The sequence below is a fragment of the Nipponia nippon genome, unplaced genomic scaffold (genome assembly GCF_047370975.1).
Source record: "Nipponia nippon isolate SJK-2023a ecotype South Korea unplaced genomic scaffold, ASM4737097v1 scaffold_5, whole genome shotgun sequence".
Lineage (NCBI taxonomy): Eukaryota > Metazoa > Chordata > Aves > Pelecaniformes > Threskiornithidae > Nipponia > Nipponia nippon.
Genome location: NW_028262369.1, coordinates 4,120,357 through 4,136,752, shown reverse-complemented (window position 1 = coordinate 4,136,752; position 16,396 = coordinate 4,120,357). Strand labels below are relative to the sequence as shown.

General features: G+C 40.7%; 1 protein-coding gene across 3 annotated transcripts in view; it reads right to left on the bottom strand.

Moving 5' to 3' along the window:
- The window catches only part of GRIN2A (glutamate ionotropic receptor NMDA type subunit 2A), a 195,232-nt gene that overhangs the window by 8,342 nt on the left and 170,494 nt on the right, over positions 1–16,396 (bottom strand). For all 3 annotated transcript variants that reach the window (XM_087732432.1, XM_087732433.1, XM_087732434.1), the window contains exons 12-13: positions 16,154–16,341; positions 839–1,077 (exon numbers count right to left, since the gene is read on the bottom strand). In XM_087732432.1, coding sequence (XP_087588558.1) covers positions 839–1,077; positions 16,154–16,341 — 427 coding nt within the window. The remainder of the gene's footprint in view (positions 1–838; positions 1,078–16,153; positions 16,342–16,396) is intronic.

The following is a 16,396-nucleotide window of genomic DNA, read 5'->3' as shown; positions in this document are numbered from 1 at the left end:
CAGACAATCCCCAACAGAGTAGGGCAGAGTATTTTTAATGGAGTTCCAATACAGTTAAATTTACTCAACAGGGTAATTTCAGCACATTTTAAAGAAATTAGGCATTTTAGTATCATTTCAATTCTCCTCAGCTATATAAAAAAAATCCAGCAAAGTCAATTACCTAATGAAAGTACTATGTGGTTTTTAAAAAAAAAAAAAAAAAAAAGAAAAAACCCAACTCATTTGTCAAAAATATAAGAACAAGCATATACTTCCCTTATTTTACTACAAGTATCAGTTATTTGGATATATGTAAATCTACTTTGGGTTTGGTAAAGTTATCATTAAAACCTGTCTTACTGTCTAACCAAACACAAAGGACACTTGTGTTCGACCTTTTCTCATATGGTTTATTCAAGTTTTGTATCAAAAAAAGCTTATAAAAAGTATTCCAATATATTTTTATCACTTAAAATCCACTTATTTAAGAAATACACAAAACAGAGCTAATGTCTGTCATCAATTTAGTGCTTATTTCGTTTGGATTTTTTTTGTGGAAATGAATCCGTTTCCTGTATCTGAGCAGCTCACCATTTCTTCATCAAAATTTCCCCTCTTAGTTTCCAGCATTTCATTACTGATTATCCTGGCATATAATTCATAGCCTAGAATAACCCAATGGAGGAAAGACTTCCCATGGAGTGCAAGTACATCCTAAGCCGCTCAACAGCATCACACTGATGCTCTAACATGTATTTCAAATGTCCAAGTGGGAATAAAAGGAAAGATAATGTTTTCGAGAGGTAGTGCGTATTCTGTCTGTTGCCTGAAGGGGGAAAAGGAAAGTAATACCAACCCTGCTGATTGAGAACAACAGTCCCGGCCTATCTGAGCAGACTCCAGTGAAGCAGAATCTAAGTTTCCAGTAAAATAAGTGCTCCCAGACAAAGGTTATTAAACTGAGTGCCATGGCTGCTGCAAGCATGTAAAACACTCCTGCCATGTTGTCGATGTCCAGCTGGCTGCTCATGACTTCGTTCTTCTCGTTGTGGCAAATACCAGTCAGCCACAGGGTTTCTAACTCTTCCATTTCCCCTGGGGAGAGCAAGGAGTCAAACGAGTTAGAACACAAAAACTACTGCTCACAGTATTTGAAAGTCTTTGCAAGTTTAAAAATACAGCACCATTTAATGCTTCATTTGTGGGGCACTTTAGTCTTACCTACGAAGGATCTGCAAATACAGCAGATTTCAACTCACAGCACCCTAGTTTCATATGTCCTCAGATTTCAGAAATTATGTGGGAAGATGGCTGCTCTAGAAAGGAGGATCTGTGATTTGGGTAAAACTTTCTTCTGCTTGCTATGCCTAGTATCACCTGTTACAGAGAGTGGAACTGGAGGGTTCCCATCCCAGGGCATTCCTCCGCCCCATCCAGGAGAGCTGCCTCGGGTGCACATCCCGACCCAGGAGGCTCCTCCCATCCCAGCCCAATAGGTGCCACCAGTCCTGCTCCCGTCTGCAGGTCCGGCCACGTGTGCGCTCCAAAGGTGCCGATGCACGCACAGCCCCTCACAGGCAGCAGTGTCCTTAGCAGCACCCAGAGGGCACGCACAAACACAAATAAAGATGGACTTCTCCTTCAGCTGGTGAGGACTGAAGTTTGCCAGTGAAACATGCACACACCATCTCTCGTGTGATTCACAAACACACCAGTAATTACAGACCCCTCAAACACTGGCATGGGCTAAGTCTGTGCAAGATCTGTGCCCAGACCCTAAATGCCCCTTGCCCAGGCACCGGCTTGGACCTCGGGTCTTTCCAGAATCATAGGATCATAGAACCACAGAATGCTTTGGGATGGAAGGGACCTTTCCAGGCCATCCAGTCCATCCCCCTGCCATGGGCAGGGACAACTTCAACCAGATCAGGTTGCTCAGAGCCCCATCCAGCCTGTTCTTGAATGTTTCCAAGGATGGGGCAGCTACCACCTCTCTGGGCAACCCCTTCCAGTGTTTCACCACCCTCAGTGTGAAAAATTTTTCCTTGTGTTTTGTCTAAATCTACCCTCTTTCAGTTTAAAACCATTACCCCTTGTCCTGTTGCAGCAGGCTCCGCTAAAAAGACTATCCCCATCTTTCTTGTAGGCCCCCTTTAAGTACTGAAAAGCCGCAATAAGGTCTCCCTGCAGCCTTCTCTTCTCCAGGCTGAACAACCCCAGCTCTCTCAGCCTGTCCTCATAGCAGAGCTGTTCCATCCCTCTGATCATTTTTGTGGCCTCCTCTGGACCCTCTCCAACAGGTCCATGTCCTTCCTGTGCTGAAGTGAGAAGTCCCCTAACAAATCACATCTGCCCCCACACTCATAAACACCGAACAGAAAGCAAGATCACATCAAAACCAGCTACGAACTGAGTTTAGTAAAGTGATGGGACAGGCTGTAGCGATCAGACACAGGGCTCAGTCAGACGAGCATCCTGACACACAACCAGACCCTTTTATGCCCCCTCTTCTCCGTTTTCCTACACTTGTTCCTCCCTGATCCACTCTGACCCCTCCCTTTGGCCCTTTCCTTAAACATTGCAAAATAAATGTCACATGTTCTCACAATCCCTTTAAAACATGCCATAGAAGTTTGTTCTTTCCTGTGAGACCCATGACAACCTTATTTCCCCTTCTCCTATAAGTTGCAACGTTCTGTCTGAACCTCTCCTGACACGTCTGGTCTCTGCTGTTGTCTCTGGTATCTCTTGTTCCCTAGGGCTTGGGTATGTGGGGATTTGATTTATTCATGTTCTTGTCTCTTGTTTTATTTTTTATTTTGAACAGCCACTAACCAGATAACCTTACAATCCAGGTGTCTACATATCCTTTGCATCCACATATCCCTTCTATATCTTTACTCCAGCCTCCCAGCCCAAAAAGATGGTTTTGAATGTTAAAAGACAGACCATCCAAACAACAAAGATTAAATGGCAAGTTTAAAAATTCAGCATGAGCAGTAGCAACCAGGTCCAGCAGCTGGCTGCCCCCAGACGCTGGCCCGGGCCATCACTGCAGTAGTCATTAGTCACCTTTCCCCTGATAGCTGGCTGCGCTTCAGTAATAGGTGAACTGATTCACAGATGCAGTTTTAAACCACCTTCTGATCTACAAGCGCTTTAGAAAGAGAAGACATTATTTATCAAAACTTTCTGGTTTTCTTCCCCATAATACTTTTATTTATGGCAAAGCAATGACAGTTACCAACACTGGATGTAAAATCACCCAAAGCTTTATGTCTGAAGGTTACAGTAATGTTATGTTGGAAATGGAAAGCTTGACTAGCTTTACCCATACAGCACGTGCAGCAAGTGAGGAAAAACAGTTGTGTATGACACGGTATTAACAAAGTCTACTGTGTTTCATACACCACCTGCTTTTCTATAGAAAATAACTGTCACTTAATGCCTGGATACTTGTAGGAACGCAGTATGCCCCTTTTCCTGTTTAAGTTTCTTTTTTTAAATTTTTATTGTAACTAGCAGTATCTTTCAAATACAGTTCTCCTGGCTTTCTGTCTCTTTCCAGTTTCCGTTTTCCCCCCGAGACCTGGGTGATGCAGTTACTGCAGACCCTTCCCACGGCACGTACTCCCAGCCTCCTCTCTCCTGGTGCCCTGGACACCTCCCGCTGCTCCCTCCCGGCCCTCTGGATCACCCGGCCTTTCTTCTTACCGTCTCCTCTGGCCTTTTGCTGCTGCCACTGCCGGCCTCCTGGGCAGCAGCAGAAAAATACATAGTACCATCACGTGCCTGAACCAGAGCATTCCTGGTTTCCATTCCTGGTTTCTGGTTCTGGGTATGCCACATCCTTACTGCCATTAAAACACTTCATTTACTTAAAGCTAAGGAAGCAGATCTGCTCTCTCCCTCTGTTGCATATCCTTAGACTTAGATTCTGTATTTCACCCATGAGATTTGGCCGTAGATGAAGGACACTATCACTCAGCGGTTGCTACTGCCAACATGGACAGAGGTGTGCCAGAAACTGTAATTTTTCCTGCCAAGATTGTTTTTTATATTGCATGATATATTACTTTTCAAACGTTTAGTGTTTTTCTTACTGAAGCATTGCATGTGCATACATGCCTTTTTACTCTCTTGGGGATACAGTCAGCTCAGTAATTCTATTCTTATTTTTAATGGCATAAACATCACTGTTTCTAGAAAATACAGCAGGCAATACAGAGGGCCAGAAAGTACAGTATGAGCTGGCTTGCTGTGTTTCCCAATTTAGGATATGACTTCCATTTGGGGGAAGAATTCCCATGCTACAGATCCCTAATCCTTACCCAGTGATGAGGGAATACATTTTCAGTATTATAATCCATACATCATTGCAGTAAAGATCAGAAAAGAATGGCTAGAAGCTATATTGACATTTCAGCTACTTTCAAGCTAGACGAGAAGATCGATGAGCTTCTGTGCAAGAGCATTTTGCAGGACAGAGTGCCAGGGCACTAGGAAAGCTGCAGCCCACAGATAATTTGGATGTGTGAGTTGGAAGTGGAACACAAGACTGCGATGGAGAAATTGTTTCTCATAGAATGTGAAGGAAAAACTGAAGTAGAAAGGACAAGTACTGAGGCACTTTAGCAATGGCATTTCACAAATTTGTAAGAGAGATTATTCAGTTCCTAGTTAATTCTGAGTTTAGTTTTGTGCTTGAAGCATGAATTGAACCTCTACATCTGAAAAAGGCAGTGTATCTTCTCCCAAATTACAGTGCTCAATCTTCAAAATAGCTAAGAGCATCCCCAAAGAAGAAAGTCAATCCTAATGAATCTTTAAAAGTCTTCTAATCCAGGACATTGGGAGAATACATTATTAATTGTAACAGTATAGATATTGCACGCTGTCACTACGTAGATAACTGGGGTTCATTATTGCATTTCCCTATATTAGAACATTTGGATTTCTTTTGTTCTGCTAAACCTCAGCGGACTGTTCCCCTCATCTTTCTTTCAAGGCCTCCCCAAGGTCTAGGACTAAAACTCACAGAGGCTATAGAAGAGAAAAGAACCCAAGTCCAAAGAGAGAGCAATATTTCTGGTTTGTGCATTACTAGCCAAAGCTCTGACAATCAGCCCTCATTACTTCCCACAGGAAAATTCCCATCTCCCAAGACTGTCAAACATCAATTTGATTTGACTGCTGTACCCTTTTACAATTCACAACAAAATTCACGAAGGAATTTAAACCTCTTTTTTATTGCTGTTTCCTCTGTGTTTCTTTCCCTTTGGCATGTACATCTGAAGTAACTATTGATAATCCACTAACCTTTCCAAAAACGTCACTACAGAAACCAACCAAGCTTGTTTTGAGGCGAGACAAATGACACTGCCCTGGCAAGCTACGAGGAACAGAGCATCCCAGAGTCTCACAGATCCTGCTCTTGCAATATCCCTTCCATTATATCTGACAATGACAGAAATCACTGTTAATTAATACCCAAAAGTAATCCACAATTTTATAGATCGCAAAGCACTGTGAATCATTGGATTGTCATATTTAGGAAATTATACTATCTGAGAATGGACAGATTAGGTTGATAATTACAGTCGAAATATATCTATCAGTTACCATTTACAGTATATATTTATATACGCGTGTGTGTATACACAGAAACACAGACAAACCAGTTACTAATTTAACTGTAATAACACTTCAGCATAGCTGACCCTACAAAACTGGCAAAAATGCCCTATCTATTTATTGCTCTTCCTGCCCATTACATTTTACCCAAGATATTCACAGAAGGCATAACATTTTTATTACAAAATCCTCAGGTATGAGGAATTTTTTAACTGGGGTGTCAATTCATTCCTTATAAAAATCAACCACTTCCAAACTTGGCCTGGAGTTGGAATTCAAAATGTTGAACTTTGAGGCTAGTTGAACTTTGGTTCAGAAAAAAATATTTAAAAGAATCAAGTCCTTTTGGAGGAATGTTGTTGTCTTTCAAACCCTTTTGGGTGGTCTAACTTGTGAGGTGAATGTGTAGGGTGATGACACCTATGGCAATATACTAGTCTTGGCAATCGAAAGGCCAGTAATTTGTGATTACCAGGCACTGGAGAGCTTGGTCGTCTCCATGTGTGCGTAATTCTAATTAGCAAGTAAGAGCTCCAAATATTCCATAAGACAGACCTTGGAAATCTAAGTCAGCAACCTCAATATATATAAATGGAGGCCTCAATGAACCAAGTGTTAATGGAGTTCAAGTCTGCGTCTAATAGGGGGGTCTCAAGTTACTTATAAATATTAATCAGACTTATTTTAAGGCTTTTTGTTTTCACTTCAGGCACTTACTAAAAGGAACATAATGCCACAATCATTTTCTACCTCTGTCCATGTGTAGATTAATGACTAAATGAATAGTTGCAGATTTCAGCAACAAAGTACATCATGTTGCTAGCACAAGATTAGAAAATGAAGGGTTCCGATATAGTTGAAAAAAAAAAAATAGTGTTTATTTTCTGTTTAATATGTTCACAGTATATTTAACCTGCAAAATTCACAAATAACTGCATGATGCCTACATTAAGATATTTTTAAAATTTCTATAGCGCTGTATCATAAAAATTCTGCCTCATTTATAGTGTAAGAATCAGTATAAGCAAGTATTTTAAAGATCCATATTTCAAGCAGTGTTGAGCCTCTGCACTATTCACTCAAAACACAGTATGGTCTTCTCTAATAAATTGCAAAACTCTAGCTCTCTCAGTAGTAATTCGAGACTATTTACAATGTTTTTAGGTTACAGTGCAAACAGTACTCAGATCCCTTTGTATTTCTCTTGGGTTTGTTCCTGTGGCTATGGTGCTCTCTGCTCTGACTGCGATTTGCACAGAAACCTGCCACTTGGCCATTCTGACTGAATATCCCAGAAGTGCCTTTCCTTCTACATTTTAGTGCAACACCTCTACCGTATTTCACACTTGATCATTCTGGGAAGGAGAGATAAACTGTCCGCTGTGTCCCCAGAACCATTTCTTCTTAATAAAAACATCATTATCCAGACACAGAAAAGATACAGATCGACGGGTAGAATTGCACGCTTTTCCTCATCATAGCCCTTAGCAGTTTTTGCAGGCTGCGGTGTCATCTATCCCTGCCACCATCCCCTTGGAGCTGAAAAACGTGCTGTCCTTTTGCAGTCTCTGTCATTGTCTCTTGGAGATGTGTCAGGTCTCAGGGGTTCTTTTACTGGGGTTACTGGTATCCCCAGATTCCCTTCATTTCCTAGGCCCAGCATCTTGTAAGGGTCTGGCATCCTCCCTTGGTTTTCAGCTTTGCTCATCAAACCACCTTCCCGAAAGAGGCAGTGTCTTCCCAAGCGATGGGCCAGCCATGAGATACTGATGGTTTAAGCTGTCTAACTTATGGGTCATTTCACTGCTGTTATTTTGTTTTCTGAGTGGTTTTTGACTCTGCATCAGGAAGATGCACGCATACTGAAAATTACATTTTCTTTATAAAAAAGAGAAACCCCAAACCCACATAATCCATCATTCTCCACATGTACTTACAGAAAAGCAGTTTGGGGTAAGATTTTTTTTTTTTTTGTGGGGGGGAATAACGGTTTTTCAATACTTGCCTGATGCCTTCCTCATGATTAGTAAAAACAATAAAATCTTTCATTATCACCCAAGTATGTCCCTAGTTACAAACTTCCCAGAAATAAACAAGCACAAAGTTTTATAATTACATCCAAAAAGAGAACAAACAGACTAGGATAATCTTCTTTGCTGCTTATTTAAACAGCAAATAAAAAAAATCAACTTGCTGTTCCATTCCAGGAAAGAAAGCAAGTCCTCTGAAGCTTGAGAGGCACGTGAGCATCTTCGCCCCCTCTCCCTGAGGATACAAACGTGGGGAAAAGGGACAGAGATGAAGAATCTAACCCTGTATCCTCCTGATGGCAAAACCAAGAGCGTACATCGATAGTGGGTAAGTAACAAGCACCAGAAGTGCTGCATGCCTGGTAGGGCCTCCACCCCCTTTCTCCATGTCCACAGCTGCCGGGCTTTCATCCTTCTCTTCCCAAAACAGCTGCTGACAGGCTCCAAAGGGCCCAGTCCCAGCCAGTACAGCTGTGGGTCAAGCTTCATCCCGGTAGAAAAACACCCCCAAAATCAAGCAAAGCCCATGATTTACCTCCTTTCATCTTCACTCTTGGGAAGTAAGCCAAGTCTGGGCTGGGTTTCAGTGTGACTTGGGAATACAGCCAGATTAAGCAAAGTGACAGATTAAGACTCGTGACAGCCCAAACGAGCAGTCAGAAGTCTGCGACACCGTTTGGTTTTAAATGGTGTGCTGCATTCGGCCAGCCCTCGGGGGAGACAACACCGGCAGAAGTCTGGACAGAGTATTTGATGGAGGGAAATTGAAGAAATGATAATGGACAGAGATATGACTTTGGAATTAGCTCTACACATGAGAAATGCTTGTCAAGAAGCCATTAAATAAAAGTTATGTGAGGGAAGAATAAGCAGCAAAATATAAACAGTGATTACAGTCAAAGCATTGACTAAGTGGAAAAGGAAACAGAAATGGTCCTTGTGAAGAATTTACTATTTACTTGTGTTTCACTTATCTACATTCTCTGCAAGAACAGTTATCCTATTAGATGAGTAATTACATTAATTTTACAAGATTTGTAACTGGAAAATCGACGTTTAAATTTTGATTCTCTTATCCTCCAAATGATCACATTAACTTGCTAAATAATTTGTTTTAATATTTTTATAAGCACTGAAGTCTATAATTGACTGAGTTGTTATTTTTCTTCTTTAAAAGACAGGTGTTTTTCTGCTCTACTTTAGCCATGTGGGTTAAAGCCATAGGTTCCTGGAGATAATCACTGATGGTTCACAGGCTGCCTCAACGACTTCCTTAGGTACTCTGGAGGGGTATTTTCATCAAGTTCTTACCGTAATTTTAATGTATTTAATTATTCTCACACATAAAGGGAGAAGAAATCTATTTTATATGTCCCTTCTGGATCAAAAAAAAAGATTTTTAACACTTCGTGTACTGTTCGCAGATGACAATTTCAGGGTGGTTCAGAGTACCTTCACCTTATCGCAAACCAGAAGCTGGCACTGAGGTGCCGACAGAAATAAGCGAAGCAGTAAACCTAAAACAAACTGAGGAAAAAATGATCTAATGGGGGTTTCTCTGGCAGCGGCATTTCTAAAATGGGCTACTGCTCTCCTGAGTGTGGGTGAGAGATTGGGTTTACACAGTGAGATCCGTGGCACGCAGGCACTTGCAACCACCTGAGCTGTGGAAACCCCCAGCGCTGGATACGCCTGCACCAATGCCAGGTCCTGCAGCAGGCGCATCAGGCAACTGCACGGACAGTCAGCCTCCTCTGACCGCAAAAAACATTGCTTTGCATGAATGAGAGTTGTCTGGAAAAATTAATTCTCCCCTATATTGTGTTGCTTCACACACTGCAGCCATCCCTATCTAAGCATAGTCTGCATATTCTGCAGTAGCATGCCCAGGGGAAGCAGCGAAAGGATGCTCTGTCCAAGTGGAGAAAGCCGAGCTGGAGCCCAACGTCATCGTTGTTGTACTGGTTAAGTACAACAGACGTCTAGAGTCACCGCATCCCCTAGACTTGCGTAAGGTGCAGGGCAGGAGGAGGCCACCCCAGCAGGAGATCACAGAGCACGTGACAGAGCAGAAGGTGCAAAAAGAAACAGGCTGGTATTGACGGTATAAGGGGTGGTGACTCTTGCGCAAAGCCCTAACCTGAGGTTCAGCCAGAGGAGCCAGCATGCAAGTAAAGAAAACTGACATATACCAATTATAGACCTTGAATAAAAGGGTTCAATATATACTTTCACACTGGTCAGATGCAGGGCATCATCTTCAAAAGACTGCAGCTGCGCTAGCGGAATCATCTGCTATTTCAGACTGGACAAACAGCAGTTTTTAAATATAGGGAGAGACTGTTTCACAGTTACGCTGGTGAGAACTCCCACTAAGTGAGGGAGGAGGGAGGCAGCACCCCAGCACTTGGAGACCCTAACGTAAGAGGGTCTTTACCCTGAATAGAGGAGTCAGAAGCCAAATGGGTGGATGTGCGTTTGGTTCAATAAGCTCATCCATTTCAATTCGACCCAGTTATATGATCCATACAGCGTGTTTCATAGAAGAGATTATATAAAAGCACAGCAACTTTTTGAATTCAGTCTGGATCCCCCAAAACCATCTCTCTTACTCTAATTTTCTGAGTTACTTCCCCCTGTAAAAATAGCAAGAGGAACACAGATGACTGACAGCAATAAACTTATTGTGAGCTAATGACTGCACTCTGCATGCCCCCATTAGCTAAGGATGAATTAACAGAACTGCTAAGCACGACTTTCAATATTACAATCCCTCTAACTCTTGTTCAGCTACACAAACACCCTCCACTTATACACTCACACTCTCCAGTCACATTTGTTCCACCCACTGCTTAAGGAGGACACTAAATATATAAACAGAAAATCACTGGGACTGTGGGTGTATTCTGCCTGAGCAGCACGCACTGAAAATATGTCCTTATAATCACATACGTATTTCCTTCTTGGTCTCTAACAGCCAGTGTGAGTCACGCTGCTACACTTCCTTATAATCTAGACAGCAATTTGGAAGGCTTATGCTAAAACATGAAGAAAATAGCGAAGAGCTTTACTCGTCCAGATGTAAGGGGGCAAATCTCATTTCCACAGTTACCTATTACCCCTAAGGAGTGGGAAGCAATTACCCACCCAGGAAAATAATTCTTAGTGTACTAAGCCATCCTAAAAGCACATAAAGATTACCCAGAACTGAAAGTTATTAGGAAGGGGATAACAGACTCTCTGTGGAAACTCAAATCAAAACCAGTTTTCTTTTTTACATCTCTGTGTCTCTAATTGCTTTAAAGGTTGCAGCTTTAAGGGTTAAGGGCTTAATACAGCTATACCATCTGTCCCTCTTTTCCAGGAGATCTCTTCCCAGGCCTTCGTTTGAACTGAGCTTGTAACCTGCAGGTAGCACAACAGGTTACAAATACCTCACACGAGTCAATGCCTAACCTGGCCAGCTGGCTGATATTCTCCCGCCTCTCCCCAAACTTGCTCTCTTTACCCACCACTTTTCTGTTCCTCGTTTCCACCCATTTCTGCTGTCATGCATCTTTTATCCCTCTATTTCTGCTGCATCCCCTATAGCTCAAGGCTCCTTGCTGTCTGTCTCTCCATCCCATGCACACTCTGCAGCCCTCTTACTCTCTTAATCCCAAAGCAGCTCTGTCATTTGCAGTTCAATAATCGCATTTGCTCACAAATGGGAAAAAAAAGAGAGAGAGAGGGAGAGAGAACGATATTCTCCTCGCCTGCTAGGCACCAGTGATTCTGCTCCAAATCCCAAAGACCTGATGCTATAGGGTTCAGAAGAAATGTCTTTCAAACTACTTTGCAGGATATTTTTAGAAAAGTACCTCTCTGCTTTAAATGGCACCATGCAGCCTGAGCCAGAGGAGTATTAACAATACCTGGGCCTTCAGACAGCTGGCCAAAAGTTCCTACTATTGAAGGGTGGAGGAACACGGGTGCCTTCCCAAATGTTGCAGACCAGCAGTTATAGACTTGCTAAATCACGCAGGCTGTGTGCCTGAGCCTTTACTGCACTTAGCAAACGGCAAGCTAGCACAAAAAAGCAGTTGACAGCTGCTAGGGTAACATGCTGGATTCTGGGTATGTCAGCCTGCCCAGCTGCTCTTTACAGAGGTTTATAAAAGAAATCAAAGCACATATCATGCGATTCTTCAGTGCACAACATTTCTGTTCTGACACATTCCTGTGGCTGTGGGCGGAAGATCCAAACAAAATGATGGTGCTGCTTCTTAGCAGCCGTATCATTTTAGTTGCTTTTGAACTCCTGGGTGCTTCTATTTCTCAACAGAAGACTGAGAAATAGTCTTCTGTGTCTCAGTAGAAGTATATTTATTTCTCTGTTGAAAAAAAAAAGGAAAGTTTTGTCTTGTGACCACAGCAAGCCAAAAAAAAAAAAGCACAACCACCACTGCACTTTAGAGAATTACCCTGATGATCAAGTATTTTAAACAAAACTGCGGATGCCAAATGTCAACTGGGAGTTTTTGCAGATAATGAGGTGTGATGTACAGATAGTAAGATGTACAAAGCCAGAAATTCATTAGTAATACACTTCACTCATATCCTTTATACAAGAAAAAGCAACTCCTAACTCTTTATATTAAAAAGATTCAGTGTTCCAAAGCAATTAATCTTATACTAACAAATGCATATTCATCTCAACTCCTATGAACTGGGCTATGTAGATGAACCTGCACAGACCAAGTGACGAAACATTTGGGGGATATTTCTACTTTTGAGACAACTAAGTAGCTATTTTTTAAATTCCTCAGCAACTCCTTCCCATCCTCCTTCCCTCTGTCCCTTTTCTTCTTTGTTAGAGTAACACATTTGGCACCTTGTCGCCTGCTTCCTTCCACTGAGACTTCAGAGTCGCTTTCACAGTGTAATTGTTAGTTGTCAGTATAATTTGTCCACCCAGTGGAACTATCCTCAGGCTCAGAACACTACTCATGTAGGGGCACATAAACCACCCGGTCTAAGCTTCAAGTTATCCCTAACGCAAACCTACATCCCTCTGTGTTTACCTTAATTTTTTTCCAGTGCCAACAAGATAAAAAAGAGGGTTCAAAGCCATTGAATTTAATGCAGAAAAAGCCTTGTGCTTTGGAAAGTATGAAAAGATGCTCCTGCGTGAACAAGTCATTAATACTTCAGCTGGATGTTTTACATCAGCGAGGAAGAGGGAAAAGGTTTCTATCCATTGCGCAAAATTTCATTTCAATGTGTAGGTGAACTGGCTTGGATAGGAGAAAGATGTAGAAGAAGCAAGGGAAAAAATCAAATGAGAAAAATCACAGGAGAAAGACACATGCCGAGGAAACTGAAAGCTCTGAACACATTTCAAAAGGCTATCTCAGTACTGTGTAAATGCAAAAGAGAGACGAGATCACGGCTTTTTGTAGGTGCAATCAGATATACTTCTAAACAAATTACTTGGTCTTATCCAAATATCTAGTATCATCCAAAAGGTTCTCTCCTCTTATTACCATAACATTCATATCAAGAAATTGTGTTTGTTCAACTCATTAGGATTTTTTTTCTTACAGTTATGAAACTCATTAGATTTATAATCATTCATTGAAATTATTCCATACTGTGATGAATGTTCTATTACATGTACTGAATAATAATTCAATACTACCAGGCGCTTTGCTGTTTTATAGGCTTAGTCTTAGAGAATAATAAATTCTGCACAGGCTATACATGTGAAAGAAGTATTTCTGCCTTCATTTCTCTTTGTCTATGTATTTAACCAACCTCATTCAGACTCCACTGAGGCCTTCCCAGGAGTATCATTTTGAGATGAAACTTTCCCCCCAACCATACTTGCTTTTAGTCTAGATAACTTCAAAGAGATTTCCAGTGATGCAGCAAAGTGATGTTGGTCTGAACTCTGGGTTCATCCCTTCTAATTCATCAAGAGAGAGATATGTGAGTTCATAGCTAGAAAGATTACTCATCGAACTACTGAAGTTAGATACCGGTTACAAGATCAGGCAAGTTTTGTGAGTTCTAGGCATTCTCTTTACATTTAATTTCTTGGTGTTTTGTTCCAGTTCACCTGTAATGTACTTTATAAATCAGCAGAAGAAATCTCAGCCTCAATATGATTCTTAGGGGGTTTTGGGTGGTTTGTGTTTTTTTTTTCTTTTTCTTTTTTCCCCCCGTTTGTTTGGTTGGGGGCTTTTTTTCTGAAAATTGTCATCTAGACCTGTGACACAATGAAGTGAGACAAGATAGCTAACATTTCTGGGACTAAAGGAAACATACCTACAATAATTCCTACACATCATGTATGTCCAGCCGCTCTTCTCTTTAATAGTGCCCACACCATTTCCTGAACAAATTTAGGGATTCTTTACAAGAGAAAATGAACATTTTAGCATTCATGGGTTGTTCAGAGTACCCTCTATAAGTACTGAAAAATACCACTGAAAAATGTAATAAACACATTCACAGTCCCCATGGTTTGTGCATTCAAAACTTTCCTTTTCTTCTGAAGTAATATCTGAGCAAGATCAGCATGGGAGCAGACCTTTCATGACAAGGTTTCATTCACCTGGGTGCCATCTGCAAATTCTATAAATTATTCATATGTAAGTTTTAATACTGAGTTTTGTAGACAATTCATTCATATTATTTTCAGCTACTAAAACCAGGTTAAAGAGATAAGCATTCATATGCTATGTAAATCCACAGGTCAAAGTGTAAATACATGATAAGATTTTTCCCTCTTTCCTCCCATCCATTTTGTTTTCTCCCTGATATTCAGAGAGAAAGCGATGCATAAAAATGCAGTACCTTCGGTACTTTGATGAGCTTTTTCTTGAATACCTTCAAATACTTTCTCTTTTATTTCATTTATTTTCTTTCCTTGTTATTTCATTTATTTTTGTTGGATGACAAGTATCAAAAATGATGAAAGAGTAAGCATGAAGAAAATGCAAGGTGAAACGAATGAAAACCTCAGCGACGCTTTGACAACATCTAGAGGGGTTAGCCCACAACTGAGGAAGACACCTTCAGGCTACAGAAATATTTTCTTCTTTAGTATGGGACAAATAAAAATGGGTCAGAATCACAGCACCTAACACTTCTTAATAGTATTACACAAATAGAAAAATATTCTATTCACAAAATATTCGCAAAGAGAAAAAATAAAGCAAAGATTTTAGCCAATTAATTGCAACTGTTTAAAACAAGAATGGGTAATGGCTTGGAACCTAGCTATTATGGGTCATACATTCTTTCCTTAGCAGAAGTAAGCAATGTTTCTTCCATAAGCCTCTCTAAATCCAGCAGATCAATAATGATGACACTAGTGTATGTACACCAGACAAAACACATCAGTCATCATGATTACATCTCTTCCAGTCGTTTAGTATTATAATAGGAATAAAATCCCTGTGCTGGAAGGCTAACACACTCACTGTCTCCAGTATGAAAATGAATGTCTTGGGTTTTATGGAACAGGACGCCACTATGCTAAGGTCCTGCACTTTGCTGTTTAAACTGTCCTATTACACAGAAATTTACCATTCTTAGTCTCAACGGCATGCCGTTGCTGACCTTAAGTGCATTTTTATTTTTCATAAAGCCCTCTTTTTCACTGACAGAGAAATGCAAACTGAACACATGTATCTATGAAAAAAAATCAAAATTATTATGGAACACACACCATATTCCAATCTGATAGAGGATTTCAGTCAGTCCTAACACAGAAATTTTTTTGACCACCATTTTTTTATTTGCACGCACATGTGAAAGGCTTGAAGTTTCACTGTGGCAAAGAAACATTTCTACAATCAAAATGTTATTCAAGCCCTATGTGGAGAACAAGTCATTTTTACTGTCTACAAATATATCAAAGATGTGCAGTAAGTTTTCTTCTTCTGCAGGGCAGAAGTGCCAAGAGGACCTACGATTCTTCTATTTTTGTGTTAGAATGAAAAAATAGCTGTTTGAAATCCAATAAAACCAGTCACCCTACTTCAATTCCATAAACATTCTTTTACCAGAAGTTTAAATTAATCCATCCTAGATTAGGGATCACTCACACCAGTTCAGAACTGCACGGAACGCTTTTAAATAGCAAAACAGTCATGCTGAAACATAACTCTTCTACCAAGTAAAAACTCCTCAGGAACTGCTCAAAGGCAAAAATAAAAAAAGAAAATAAATAAATTTAGAAATGCTCTCTAATATTGAGGCCAGCATTACTTTGTGATGTATGTGAAAACACTTTCTGAAAATAGAAGCAAACGTCCTTGGTAGTGAGGTGAGTTAGAACAGAGTGGAAGAGAATTCCTGTCTCAGCATCGAGAAATAATTTTACTCATTTGTTTCGCATTTGTTCAGTTTTTTTAAAGACTGTAAGAGAACAGTAGTAAAAGGCTCAGAGCTGCTAAAACTGAATTAACTGTGCATACATAGAGAAAGACAAGAAAGGAAAAAAGATTGGTCCCTACCATCTCCAACAAACTGAAGGAGGGCTAGATCAATTTGTCTCTTCCAAGGTGATCCTTTCTGAAGTGCTATTCCATAGCCCGTAGTGGCAAAGATGTATCCGCTCCCTATTGTGACAAGTTTGCAGCCTTCATCTCTTCCAGCCTTGTAATTCAGCACCGCTGCATCATAGATGAAAGCATCCAACTTCCTGAAATAAAAGAAAACATTTTACAAACCAAATCATTAGGGACAGCTGTTGTCAC